The sequence below is a fragment of the Eschrichtius robustus genome, chromosome 4 (assembly GCF_028021215.1).
Source record: "Eschrichtius robustus isolate mEscRob2 chromosome 4, mEscRob2.pri, whole genome shotgun sequence".
Classification (NCBI taxonomy): Eukaryota; Metazoa; Chordata; class Mammalia; order Artiodactyla; family Eschrichtiidae; genus Eschrichtius; species Eschrichtius robustus.
In genome coordinates this window covers 35,824,006-35,838,978 of record NC_090827.1, presented here as the reverse complement: position 1 = coordinate 35,838,978, position 14,973 = coordinate 35,824,006, and the positions used below count along the sequence as shown (strand labels likewise).

Below are 14,973 nucleotides of genomic sequence, written 5' to 3'. Positions count from 1 at the left end.
CTAAGGTACCTATTTTGGCTTAACTGTTTCTTCTTTGCTTACATCTGTTTCTTGACCATGTTCTAGGTAAGAGATGTCTGTAAAAGTATAACATGTGTATCTGTTTTTTCACATGTTCTTCATTTTCATCATTGTTAATATTAAAGAACATGGAAATTATTGATTCAAATACTCATTTTAGCAAACTATATGACTTTTAAAATCAGAAGATAACATGTTTTGGATATAATCTTTCCACATGATAAAAAGCTTGTTGTTTTTACTTTATTGCTTTAGAAGAAAAACAACAGTGAAGACATTATGCATTTATGCGGACTACAAATCTGATGAAAGCTATACTCCAAGCAAGATCTCAGTCAGAGTAGGAAATAATTTTCACAATCTTCAGGAAATTCGGGTATGTCTTTAAAATTTTTTTAAATATTTTGTCCTGTAATGTTTGCTCTTTAGAAGATGGTCACTTTTGACATTAAACAGATTAAAATGTTAATATATAAAAGGAAAATTGTTAATATTTTGGAGGACATATTTTAAATTTTTTATATTTTTAATTTTCTTTTGAATTCTGATTGTCATCTTTATTTTTTTCCCAACATCTTATTATGGAAATTTTCAGACATACAGAAAATCTGAAAGAATTAAATAGAGAACCCCAACATACTTATATCCTAGATTCTACAGTTGTTAATGTTTTGCTATATTGGCTTTATTATAATCTGTCCATTATCTAATTTTTATGTGCATTTCAAAATAAGTTGCAGATATTTATACACATCACCCCAAATGCTTTAGCATGGTATATGATAACTGGAGTTATTAATATTTGCTTAAGGTTTATTTTTTAAGGTAAAATTTATATAAATTTTGCATAAATCTTAAGTATATTATTGGTGAGTTTTGACAAATGCATACATCTGTGTAACCCCAACTCTTGACAAAATTTAGAACATTTCCATTACCCCAGAAAATTCCCTCATATTCCTTCCCAATCTCCATCTCTATCCTAGCCTTAGAGGTAACTCCTGTTGTGATTTTGTTTATTCATTCATTCATTCATTCCATAGAGCAGTTTTGCCTGTTCTAGAATAGCATATAAATGAAATCATACAGGGTATATACTTTTATGTAAGACTTCTTTCACTCAGCCTAATTTTTTTGAGATTCATCTATGTTGTTGCATGTATCAGTACTTCATTCTTTTTGCTTCCTGAGTTGTAATCCATTGTTTGAATATATCACAATTTATTTATCCTCTGATAACTTTCTGAAGACAGTAAGACAGTGCTTTTGTGACCTGAATTTTATTAATCCCAAAATATTTACATTTCAGAGATATCTTCAATGATTTTGAAATGTATACTTGGAAAGTTCTGGCCCTGAGCATTTTTTCTTTTCAGAAAATCATTGAGCTCAAATAATCATTAAAATCTTTTAAATTAGGTGGTTCTGAGAGATCTGGGAAGGATGTGTGATTTTTGAAAGACTTCCAGTTACTTTGTGGCCTGGACTCTTATTTTTAGTGTTTATATTTAGATCCTATCTCTAGGATCTAAATATTTGTATTTCTTCCCTGAGTTAGTGATAAAATGCATAATAAAAATCACATATACTTTCATTGCTTTCTCATTAAGTGCAGTGTTGTTCTCTTGTGAAATCTGCTTATGTGTGAACATATAATAAGTAAGGACATTGTCCACAAGTACTTTTTGTTGTTTGTTTTTTTGTCCTTCTTTGAGGTAAGTTCATCACTTCTTGAGAGGATTAGCTGGTTTTCTTCCAGTTATCTTCCTTTACTTTTAAAGAACAATCCTATAAATTTTCTTGAGAACTAATCTGGTTTTGAAAAATTGTCATAAATAAGATTATCTTCTTCTAGTTTAAAAACATTTCTTATTTTGTCTGACAGACTATACTGGTTAATATGTTCTTCCCATGCTTGAATAAATTCATAAATAGATCAGCTCTTAATTTTCTTTATTTAAATTTTTTTTCATTTTTCACTTGTTTCATTCAGAATCTTTTAAATTCTTTTTATTATCATAATCATATTGGACCAGTTGCTAGACCTTCTTTTAGTCATGTATTTGATACATTTAATTAGTGCTTAGTGCTTAAAGACCTGAGATATTTACTTCTTATACTTTAATTGGTAAACATTTTATATTTATCACATGATTGGGTCACTCATATTGAGAAGCTTTTAGGGAGCAGAGTCAGCTTGTTTTGGTTTACAACTAAAGATTTGTCATATACTTCTCCAGACAGGTTGAAATATGTGAAACACTAGAGATAGAAGGTTTTGTTGCAAGATATGTGTGGTATATATTTGTAATGTCCACTAGATGTCACTATTGTCCTGTAATTGCTGGTCTCATAAGCTTAGTGATAAGTTCAAGACCTTAAGTAGTCTTAGTTGTACTAGTTTTTCCTAGAGTATATATATTTAAAAATTCTTTAATTCATTTTGGGAACTATACATCTTCATATCTGATCTAGGTTTAGATCAGATTTATGTATTAAATTTACGTATTAAATATATGTTTGTATTTTGTAAATTAGAGAAACTTTAAATATTTGGACCATTGTAGAATACTTTTAATCTAGTCTTTGCTTCTGTTATATCATTTAAGTCATGAAACATTAGTCATATAGAATAAGGGCTCTTTTAAATAGTCTGTTAATTTTATTCTAAGTGTGTAGTGACCACATAGCCTCATGAGACGAGTAATACTAAATATTACCAGGTGATAATGTAAGTTGTTTTCCTGAAAAACTTAATGAACCTACTGCTTTTCTGCCACAGTTCTCACTAAGGAACCATAATTTTTGGATTTTGCTTTAAAATATTAGTGCCGCCTTTGCATCTCATGGTATAAAGAATACTTTTATCTTTAATTATACATCTTTATATGTGATTTACTCTGTGTACCGTTTTTCTTTTATAAGTTTAAGAAATTAAGAATCTGATAGCACTTTGTTTTTTAAGGAAAGATAAGCAGATCATGCGTTTATTTTCTAACATTATTCTCCTATAACATCTAAATTGTTACTATAGAAAAGTCTTTGCTTTTTCTAACTTATATACTAAGACGAGAGATTAAAATAGTGTGAACTTCTATGAGGTTTTTAGAACCATCATTTTATTAGTTATAGGCCTGATTGACTGAGTGGAAAATCCAACGAAATCTTTTTATATTTTTCCATGGATGCTTGCCCACTGGAGGGTGTAGTGTGTACTGGAGTGTTTTAATAGGTTTTCCCTTTTTACTAGAAATTATGGATTTGTTTACTTGAAACACTCTAAAACCTACTTTCTTTAACTTTATTATTGATTTGAAATAGCAACTGTTAAAAAATTATAGTTCAGGGTGAGGAAAGCTAATAGGTTACCCTATTTATTCAAAAATTACTGGTTTTCTATCATATGTTTCCCTTCATCTCAGTTATGAAACATGATATTATATCTAGATCTTTGTTACCTCTGTTGAAAAATCTCTACAAAAAGATCAGGCCCTTCCTTTACTCTTCTAGAATGCATATTTTAACCTTTATACCTGAGGAGGGACTTAAAACTAAAACAGAAATGAAGTTTAGACTTTTCTGCCTAATGGATGCAAGATACCGACCCTGGGTTTGGCCAATTAGAACATTTTTGGCACCAGAGTTGAATTTATTTACGCTGTTCATTCTACTTTCTTGTTTTCACAATTATCTATCCTATGCAAATGGGAAACCAACAACCTAAGAACGTTTTTTAAGATGTTTATAATTTATTGTTTCTGCACAAGAGACTATTTCTATATAGAAGTGAGAATTTAGCATTTCAGAGTCTGTGTCATTATCTTTCCAAAATATTTCATCTCAGTTGTGTTATTTTTATGCCAGAAATCATGTTCATGTTGTCCAGGAAGTTATTTTGGAGATGTTTTCGAATAAAGACATAGTTGCTTTTTAAATGTTTAAATCATTTGTATTTTAGCATTATGTTTTGGTTTGATGTTGTTCTTTTCCTTTGCTCTCAGAGGGGAAAATATGTGTGAAGGAAATTTTTTGTTGTTTAGAGTGAGGAACCAAAAGAATACTATATATTAAATGTGCCCATTTTAACATTTTAGAATACATCTCCAGCTAAAATCCGAGAAAACTTAAAGTCCTTTTTAATTTTCTAACTAGTTATTTCTCTTTTAAAAAACTGTTGTAGAAATTTTTATTCTTAAATATAAAACCAAAATCATTTATTAGACATATAACGACAGCTCTCAAAATTATTTCTATACAGTTTATGAAAACCAACTTGGTAACTTAAGGTTAAGCAGATGTTTTCAGCATATGTGAAAGTTGTCCTTTGGTTCATTGTTAGCATTTTGCTTCTAAAATTTGTAGCCACAAAAGGATAAAATATTGATGGAGCACAAGATTGAGCACTGAAGTGAATATTAAGCCTTGTTTTTGTCTTCAGATAATAAAGCTGTTACCAAGTGATTCTTTTTTTTTTAAGAGGAGGCTTGAAACAAGTCTTCAATGTTAAGAGAGCTGTAATGATATTTTCCTTTTCTTCCATGTGGGTGAGCATTTTGGCTGTCTACCTTGTGTCTTAAATCAGTAGTGTGGCTATGGGAGTCCATATATGGTACTTTGACAGAAGTGGTTAATAAGTCAGCTCTTCTGTTAAAATAACATTTACTATTATAATTTGCGTTCCATTACTGTGTGTGGTAGAGTAAGGAGATGCAGACAAACGCTCTGACTCTCTCCATTGATCTTAAAATCTACTTATATTTACTTTCTTATGAGGGGCCTATTTTAAACAACTTGTTATAAAGTAGAATGATTTAGGCAGTATCTACAAACATAAATTGGTTTGATAAGACAGAGTGTTTAATTTATTGAGCCTTTGGAAAAAATAGTTTTTATTGAATTTAGCCAATTTAAAAGAAAATATTTTTAAAAATTAATTTTTATAACTAACTTTAGGACATCTTTGAAATGGATGTAGAATGCTTTGGTGAGGTACACATAATTTTTAGGCTGGAAATATTGTCTCTTATCCCTCTCTAAGAGTAACATATGCAATTTAAAAAAATATTCATAATTATAAACATTACTTATTTCTAAAATGAAGTTGAGGTATCTATGCATTTGGGGTACATTTTCTCTTGAAACTAAAATATGTTACACAGTAGAGTATCATATATATTTTTAAGAGAGAAAAACGTTCTTGTATCTCTTGATTTTTGTTTGACCATCAACTTAGACTATAGATTTTTTTGACAAGCCTGGCATTCCTATATAAGACAGATTCATGCTTTGTTCAGTAAATATTTATTTAGGGGCTGCTAAGTACCAGGCACTGTGTTAGATACCGGGGATACAGCAGAGATAGGCATGGTTTCTGCCCTTAAGCACTTCGTAGTCTGGTGGAAGAGACAGGCAAATAACTCAACAATTACAATATAGTCTAGTAAATACATGCAGGGGGTATGGGAACACAATGGACTATTAGGAATATTAGTTAAAATTTTTTTTTCTAAAAGAGGTGGTGGTTCAACTGAATCTGAAGGATAGATTTAAAACCTACTCAGGTGGAGAATAAAGTGGAGGTGTTCTAAAAGGGGGCACGGTGAACATAAAGGTATGGGAGCATGAGGGCCTGGCATAATGGCAGAACTGCCAGTAATGTTGTGTGCTTGGAAGCTGGGTAGGTGTGAGGAAGCCGCAAGAAAGACTGGAGAAGTGTTTATTCATTCAACACATTTACCGTGATGGTAATATGGCCTCTGTACATAAGGAATATACATTCTTGTAGGGAATAAATATATAATTGTTCCATTGAATATATATAGGCGAAAGTCAGATTGTGCTTGCCGTCAGGATTCTAGGGAGTTTAGACTTTAAATGAGGAAACATTGATCAAGTTAAATCTTGGGAATGATGGGGCTGGAGCAGTGTAAAGACCAGGTATGTAGTGTCCAGGTGCAAATTATGAGGCTTTAACTAAGGTGATGGCAGTTGGGTTCAAGAGGAAGGGATGTGTTTGGAGTAGAATCAAAAGGACTTGTGACTGATTGCTACCTGGGGTTTACTGGGAGTGCGGGCAGGTGGTTCAAATAGGTAGGAGGGGGCATCTAGATTTCTTCTCATGTCTGGCAATTAATCTGTCTTGCGATTAATCAGAAATGGAATGCAGAGCTAAGAAACACTGGGGGTAGGGATAGAGAGAAAGTTTAAGCTAATGAGATTTATTTTTGCCACTGACTTCTGGTATCTTTTCAGATGGAGGGACTTTACAGTGGGTAGTCAAGTATATGGATCTGAACCTGCGGAAAGAAGTCTAGGTTAGAGGTGTAGATTTGGGAATCATCCATGTGTAAGTAGAAGCTCTGGTGTGAGTTTTGATTTCATTCAGGGAGTGTGTATAGTTGGAAAGAAGAGTACCAGGGCTGGAACTGTGGAAATGCCGATATTCAAGGATAGAAAAAGATCATCCAATGAAAAAAGCTGAGAGGAACTGCCAGCGATGAGGGAAAAAAATCAAGAGAATGTGATGTCACAGAAGCTGATAATGGTCAGGAATCCAGTTAGATAGGGACTGAAAAGTTTCCTTCCTAAGCCTGTGTGACATGTTGTAATAGGCAATTTATTTAATGCAGTTCTGACCTAAGACAGTTCTTGCAAGTAGTTTAATCACTCTTTGGAGTGATAGTTTCTAAATTTATAGATTTGAGACTAATTAAGTTATTTGCTTTCATAGCAAGAATTCCAACTTTTCCTATCATACTATTTGTGCCAAGTAAGAAGATCCTGATGGGTATTCTTGTTTTGTTTCGTAATTCTTTGTATTGGAAGGTTTTGTACTGCTGATGCATACTTAAAGGGAACTATGAAATTGATGAGGTTCCTTTCAAGAGCATTGCGCCGTATGGTTGCTCTTTTCAGGTGTTCTTTCACAGCAGTTATGGAAGAACTGCACCTTTTTTGTTGTTGTTGTTGTTTTGGGGTTTTTTTTGGCAGAGTGACAGTAGTAACAGCCAAGGGCAAAGAAAACAAACAAACAATTAGAAAACCCTTTATTAACCCTATGGCAGGATGTAGTACAATAGAAATAGGTACTTTACTTACAAATGTGAAAATGAGATGGATCATTCAACCCCTGTTATATAAGGAAAGCCTACTTAGTATGACCAGCCAAACCGGCCACGGGTGGGCATCTGGCTGAGAACCTAGCACAGTTTGGAAACTGTAGGCATTTAATAAAGAGTTGTCAAATAAATATACCAGTGGTCAGTCCATAGGCTTGTCACTGACCCTTGCTGGTGTAGTTTGCTTCAAAAGGATTATCGGAATAAATCTGATCGATTCCTTCTCTCAGAAAAATTTTTTTTTAATTTTAATTGCGATAAAAAAATAAGATAAGATTTACTGTCTTAACATTTTTGAGTGTAGTAGCATTACACAGTCCAGTCCAGTAGCGTTAAGTATATTCATATTGTTGTATAACAGATCCCCAGAACTTTTTCATCTTGCAAAACTGCAAATCTATGTCCATTAAACAACTCCTCCTCATTTTCCCTTCCCCTAGCCCCTGGTAACCACCAGTCTGCTTTCTCTCTGAGTTTGACTACACTTAGATACCTCATATAAGTGAACTCATGCAGTACTTGTCTTTTTATGACTGGCTTATTTCACTTAACGCAATGTCTTCAAGGTTCATCCAGGTTATAGCATGTGATAGGATTTCTTTCCTTTTTAAGGCTAAAGCATATTCCATTGTATGTTTATCCATCCATCTGACAATGGACTCTCGGGTTGCTTCCGCCTCTCAACTATTGTGAATAAAGCTGCTGTGAACGTGGGTGGGCAAATATCTCTTTGAGACCCTGCTTTTAGCTCTTTGGAGTATAAACCCAGAAGTGAGATTGGAGAATCACATGGTAGTTCTATTTTTAATTTTTTACCTCTCTCAGAACTATGACTTACAAGAAACAGGCACATTAGCAGCAAGACTTGATGCAGAAAGATAGTGTTTTGGAGAGGGTGGGTAAGGTGAAGGGCGTTTGCCAACTGAAGCTTTAAAGTTAGAAGAATATAAAGTATGAGGTATGGGAGGAGGCAGGATGGTGTAGAATGACTAGAGTGGATGTAAAGACAGAGACAACCAGGGGAAAGAAAAATAGGCTGGAACAAGTGGCTGGTGCCCCAACATGCTTCATTTCCTGACCTTTCTCATACCTGGTTGTTTACTTTCTCCTGGGTTCCCATGGATATATAAACTTTTTGGTAAGCCCCCGCTTCCTGTAGAAACTTTTGAGTGAATTTTTATTCTTGGCAACTAAAATGACCCTGAATAGAACAGTAGTTGCAACTGAAAGAGCTGCAGCATATCTTGCTGAAAAATGCCTGCTGAAAATATTTATCGTAATTTAAAAATACATCGAATTGAGATGAGCCTATTCAAGAACTTTCATTTTTTTCCTCAGCCTCTTATTTTACATGTGGTAAATGAAGAAGTAGTAATCTCCAAAAATGAGAGGCAAATAGGTGATTTTTTGATGAGACCAATGTTGCATTCAGAAGAGAAGAATCAGCATGTCGATTTTGACTTAGATTGGATTGACCATCATAGAATCATTTTTGAACGATTGTGTTCACCATTATTTGTGTTTATTGTTACCTCTGCTGTTTATTAAGTACTTTCTACATATATGTCACTGTGCTAAGCAGTCACCACTCACTATTTCATTTTGTCTCTCCAAAGCTCACGTGGTAATTAGATGTTATTCTCATCCCCTTATTCAAATCAAGCTGAGGCTTAGAGAGGTGAAACGGATCTTTTGCTGTGTGGCTCACTCTGAACATGAGGACGTTAGAACTGAAAGAAACTTTAGAGGTAATTTAGTTCATCAGAATCTCAAATGCTGAGCATACAGGCAGGTAACGCAACACCAAGAATCCATGCCTTATCCAAAGGGGGACAGCTGCTATTCAATTGCTGCCTTTCTTGCCACAGGGAATATAGGCGCAGGGTTGCCAATCTTTTAATTTTTAAAGAGAAATCAGAAATCTGGATTTGAATATGAAATTTCCCAATTTTAAAAACATGCTAGGCAAACAAGGTATATCCACTGCTGGATGTGGCCACCAGTTAGCAACTTCTAATCAAGTACGATGCCATTATTTACAAATGAGACACCAAGAGGTGAAGCAAGCTGCCCAATGTCACACAGCAGGGCAGTGCTTTAGCTGGGAATCAACGTACAATACGTATTCCTTTCATTTTTTTTCTTTAAGAAAAATCACATTAGATTACAGGTTACCAAAACATTTCTTCAAGTTTTTCAGAAAAATCGAAGTGTGTAGCTGGGGAAATGAGCTAGTTAGTGAGTGATAGGATAGATTAACTATTGATTTTTGAAATGTATTTAAAAATTGTTTACTCCCTTGATCTATCCTGTTGAAAATTGATTGCTACTTGCAATGCTAATGCTGTCGGCATAATGTTTATAAATATTTGTTTTTCTTTTTTGCTGATGGCTTTTGCTTAATGATTTTATAAAGAGATTTAAACAGGGTATTTTAGAGAATAAAATTTCTAAGGAAAAAAGAAAAAAATCTCCAAGTTTCAGAATAAAAGAGTGAGAATATTGGGGTAGAAACTCTGGGAATATAAGCCAATAGATACTTTCTTCTGTGGCCCTTTTCCTTCATAATCGAATCAAGAAAAATCATCATACAAGGGTTTGTAGGTTTTTCTGGCGGCGGGGGACCTTTCCTCTTTTATTTGCAATTATAGTTCATGGTAGAAAACAGAAAGGGTAGTCCAGCTATCTCAGTGCCATTTTTAGAACAAACTGTCTAGTTTGAATTAGCTTAAGAATGATAATTAGCTAATTAAATGGTCTACAGCTAGTCTTGATCTCTGGTGCTTAATTAAGTAGGACAGAGGGACTAGGCAGAGGAGACCCTCAAGGTACTTCTGATAAGAAAAGAAGATCTAGAATCAGACTGAGTGATACCATAACTTTGAGACAGTAGTAGGGAAATTGTTTAGATATTAGCTGTCTAACAATTTTAATTGTCTGAAGTCTTTTATCTTGTTCTAAATTAATATGGTGTTTCCTAAGAAGCTGCGTAAATTTACTATTGCCTATTTTTAATAATGAAGATTATAAGTTCTTATTCTGGGTTTTATATAATCTGTAGGTTCCCATTCTTTGCCACCAAATGAACAAAATCATCACATAGTTACAGATACCTCAGATTGAAATATATAATACCAAGAGAATGAGAAGACAAGCCACAGACTGGGAGAAAATACTTGCAAAAGACACTTCTCATAAAGGACTGTTATCCAAAAATGTATAAAGAACTTTTAAAGCTCAGTAAGAAAACAAACAACCTGATTTAAAACAATAGGCTAAAGATCTTAACAGACACCTCACCAAAGAAGATATACAGGTGGCACATAAGCATATGAAAACATGCTCCACATAATTTGTCACCGGGGAAATGCACATTAAAAGGAGATACCACTACACATTTTGGTAGAATGGCAAAAATCCAGAACACTTACAGTGCCCAGTATTCACGAAGATGTGGAGCAACAGGAACTCTCATTCACTGTTGGTGGGAATGCAAGATAGTGCAGCCACTTTGGAAGACAGTTTGGCGGTTTCTTACAAAACTAAACATACTGTTACCATATGATCCAGCAGTCATGAGCTTTGATATTTACTCAAATGAGTTGAAACTTATATCCACACAAAATCCTGCACACAGATGTTTATAGCAGTTTTATTCACAATTGCCGAAACTTGGAAGCAACCAAGACGTTCCTCAGTAGGTGAATGGATAAACTGTAGTACATCTAGACAATGGCAATAGAATGTTATTCAGCATTAAAAAGAAATGAACTCTCAAGTCATGAAAAGACATGGAGGAACCTTAAATGAAAGAAGTGAATTCCTAAGTGAGTGAATTCCTAAGTGAAAGAAGCCAATCTTAAAAGGCTGCATACTGTATAATTTTAACTATGTGGCATTCCAGAAGAGGGAAAGCTATGGAGACAGTAAGAAGATTAGGTATTGCCAGGAATTGGTGGCGGTGGGAAAATGAATAGATGGAGCAGAGAGGATTTTTAGAGCAGTGAAAATACTCTGTGTGATACTATCAATATAATGATTTACATGTCATTGTACATTGGTCTGAATCCATAGAATGTACAACATCAAGAGTGAACCCTAATGTAAACTTTGGACTTCAGTTGATTATGACGTGTCACTGTAGGTTCACCCTTGGTAACAAGTGTACCACTCTGGTGGCGTATGTTGATAATGGGGAAGCTATGCATGTGTGGAGACAGGGGGTATATGGGAAATCTCTGTACATTCCTCTCCATTTTGCTGTGAATCAAAAACTGCTTTAAAAAATAAAGTCTTTATAGAAAAAGAAAAGAAAATATGTAATATACTCTCTGCCTCCCCACCACTGAGGGTAAGCAGTTTTCTTAGGGTTTAACTGGCACATTGACTCATAAAATAATGATTATAACAAACTGACAACTCCTGTTTTCCCTACTTCTTCCCTGAAATAACATACTTGCTAAATAAGCAAATGAGATTTCCTAATAATAAGTACCCTGATTTTTTTCTGTAAGAAAACATCTCTAATTTCATAATAGAAATCAATAAAATAATTATAAAAGAGACTTATAGCCAGTAATTACTAAAATTCTATTTTAATATATTAGTGTATGTACTTATCTGTATTTAGAAAGCAACTTTGAAAGTACATAGATTCTAACTCTGTAAAATGTTTAGACTAAATAGTGTTTTTACTCTAATTCTTAAAGAATCCCAGTTAAAATAGTCTTATATTCTTTAGCTTACTGTATTTCAGTTTTGTATGAGGTAACCTAAGTATTCAGATTCAGTAAACTCCTCTGAAGTTGAGGAAAAGGTACTCTGTGAGTATTTAATGGTAGATAGTGCCTTGAGAGTAAATTAAGTTTTTCACGCAGAGTACATCATCCTTTGAGATCCTGTTTTTTATGGTTTTTTTACAAATTAATTAATTAATTAATTAATTTGGCTGCATTGGGTCTTAGCTGTGGCACACGGGATCTTTCGTTGTGGTGTGAGGGCTCTTCGTTGTGGCGTGCGGGCTTCTCTCTAGTTGTGGCGCACGGGCTCCAGAGTGCGGGCTCAGTAGTTGCGACACGTGGGCTCTCTAGTTGTGTCGTGCAGGCTCTAGAGCGCGCGGGCTCAGTAGTTGCAGTGTGTGGGCTTAGTTGACCTGTGGCATGTGGGATCTTAGTTCCCCTACCAGGAATTGAACCCAAGTCCCCTGCATTGGAAGGTGGATTCTTAACCACTGGACCACCAGGGAAGCACCTGAGATCCTGTTTTTGCTTTTTTTCTCACTTAATTGTAGTGAATCTGGCCAATCACTATATGTTGTTTACATGGTGTCTCTTTTGACATTAACTGTATACAGTGATAACTGTGGCCTTTGACTTATTCCCTAATTGCACTTTCTTTGAGATTCATGAGAATAATGAATAGCCCTTTAAAAAAAAAAGATTGCATCTGTTTTCATTATCTACTAAGTATTATACTCATTTTATATATAATTGCTAAACCCTCAAAACTTAATCTGAAAGCTTTCTTTTCCTATGTTTTAGGAATTATAGTAAAGAGGTGTTGCACACAAAACTTGTGTAAGAAATGACTGTGATGCCAGTAGTCTCAAAAGCTTATTTATAGATCTTCAGACTAATCTTCTAAGAGTCGAATTTCATATATTTTTTTAATTGGGAATTGCTTGAAGACATACATGTTCTTTAGCTATTATAACTATTATACTTTGGCTGCATTATTTTAAAAAATTGCTTTTATAGAATTTATCTTTACTATTAATCAATCGGCCTACTTTGAGACACCTAAGAAATTATGAAATTTGCTGTTGTAATTGTTAGGATAATTGTAATTGTTAGGAATATTGTTGAGAATGTAGTCTACTATATCACAAAGTGGCCTTTTTATACATATCCAGAGTAAAGATTTCCTTCAGATCTGAATTCAGGAAAAGCAGTTTGGTTTTCATTTTGCACACACACATACACACACACACACACACACACACACACACACACAAGTTCCTCTGCTTAAGAGCTTTCAACTTGGGACTTCCCTGGTGGCGCAGTGGTTAAGAATCCGTCTGCCAATGCAGGGCACACATGTTTGATCCCTGGTCTGGAAGATCCCACATGCCGTGGAGCAACTAAGCCCATGCGCCACAACTACTGAGCCTGTGCTCTAGAGCCTGCGTGCCACAACTACTGAAGCCCACACGCCTAGAGCCTGTGCTCCACAACGAGAGAAGCCACCACAGTGAGAAGCCCGCACGCCGCAATGAAGAGTAGCCCCCGCTCGCCGCAACTAGAGAAAGCCCCCGTGCAGCAACTAAGACCCAATGCAGCCCAAAATAAATAAATAAATTAATTAATTAATTATTTTTTAAAAAAAGAACTTTCAACTTAAGGACTTTGGTAGATATGAAAACCTGCCTGTTGTAAGGGGGCAGTGGGTCTGGGGAGAAGTATGTCAGCTCTGTTAGTTACCAATAGGTGGTATTAGCAGTTGCTTCTATGGTTAAAACTTTGCACATGGGATTAAATGGATTTAACGATAGCTCTTTGGAATCTAATCTGTTTCTAAGTAGAAGAACCTCCGTACTGTCAGAACCAGTAATGGTACTCACTTTGCTTTGACTGCCAGGAACTGTGGAGCCAAATTTGTGACCTACTTATAAACAATTCTATGTATATTTCTGTACCCTAATCTTACCCTTCTGCCATTTATTTAAGAATTTTATGCCATATTTCTTATCAGCTGCCACAAATCTTTGATAGCTTCCACTTGCACAGGAACAGTATCTGTCAATCACCCTCATGCCTAAGTACCTGGCACGTAGGTGCTCAGTTAATATTTGTGCAATTTTTTTTTTCTGCAATGGCACTTGTATTTATTTTAAAGATAGTGTAGGGGCATCTGTTTTAGCTTTATTTTGCTAAAGAAAAGCGTTCTAGGCAGATTAGTTCTTAAACTGATTCTACCCTGGCAGCCCCACTTTCTGGTGTAAGCATAAGATCTTAGAGAAGATAATGACTAAAGGGAATATAATTTACTTTGGGAGAATCTAGGAGACTTATAACTTGCCTCGTATTCCTGGCCCAATGGTGATAAGCTCAGGTTAAGTGTGATAAAGAAGGCACTTTAGAGAGTAAGAACAGACTGATGAATGAAAAGAACTCTCTGCCTGCCTTCACTCTTCAACCATACTATTTAGGTAGCTGCGTCACATTTAAGATAATAAAAAGATAAAAATCAAGTCAAAATTATTCTCAGCTAGTTTGTAAAATCTGGTTGTTAAACATTAGCTTTATCCATTTAAAATTTTTATCATTTCTCTGTAGAAGAATAGTGAAAGGCATTGAGAGATGTTCCTGGCTTTAAAATACTTATTTTGAGTGAAGAGTTGCCTTATGTTGAGAGAGAATTGTTGAATGCTAATACGGAATTCAAATTTGAAAATTTTCTGTTGACTAAGATCAGGATTATCCATAGCATGGAATTACCATGACTCACTGAACTCCATTTAACCTGAAGCCGTAGTCATTTGAAACTTGCTGTGATTCCCCCGGAGTCATATTGTACTTGCCCTTGAACGCATAGTTCTCTAACCTTGGCTTACAGGGGCAAAAACCCAGTCTGTTTCGTATGCTGTAGTCTGGGTTTTAAATATTGTATTTAAAGTGGGACAGAAGGATGAGACTTAAGCCAGAGGAAGGAACATGTTTCTAGATTGTCTTTGACACATGCTGCTTTAATTGTAGGTTTTGGAGTCTGTCAGATCAGAGTTGAAATCTTGGTACTATTATTACTTCTTTATTTTGTTATATAGGGCATTTTCTCT

General features: G+C 34.8%; 1 protein-coding gene across 3 annotated transcripts in view; it reads left to right on the top strand.

The window, feature by feature from the left end:
- Positions 1 to 14,973, top strand: part of ANAPC10 (anaphase promoting complex subunit 10) — a 79,372-nt gene that overhangs the window by 33,986 nt on the left and 30,413 nt on the right. For all 3 annotated transcript variants that reach the window (XM_068542564.1, XM_068542563.1, XM_068542565.1), the window contains exon 4: positions 277 to 397. In XM_068542564.1, coding sequence (XP_068398665.1) covers positions 277 to 397 — 121 coding nt within the window. The remainder of the gene's footprint in view (positions 1 to 276; positions 398 to 14,973) is intronic.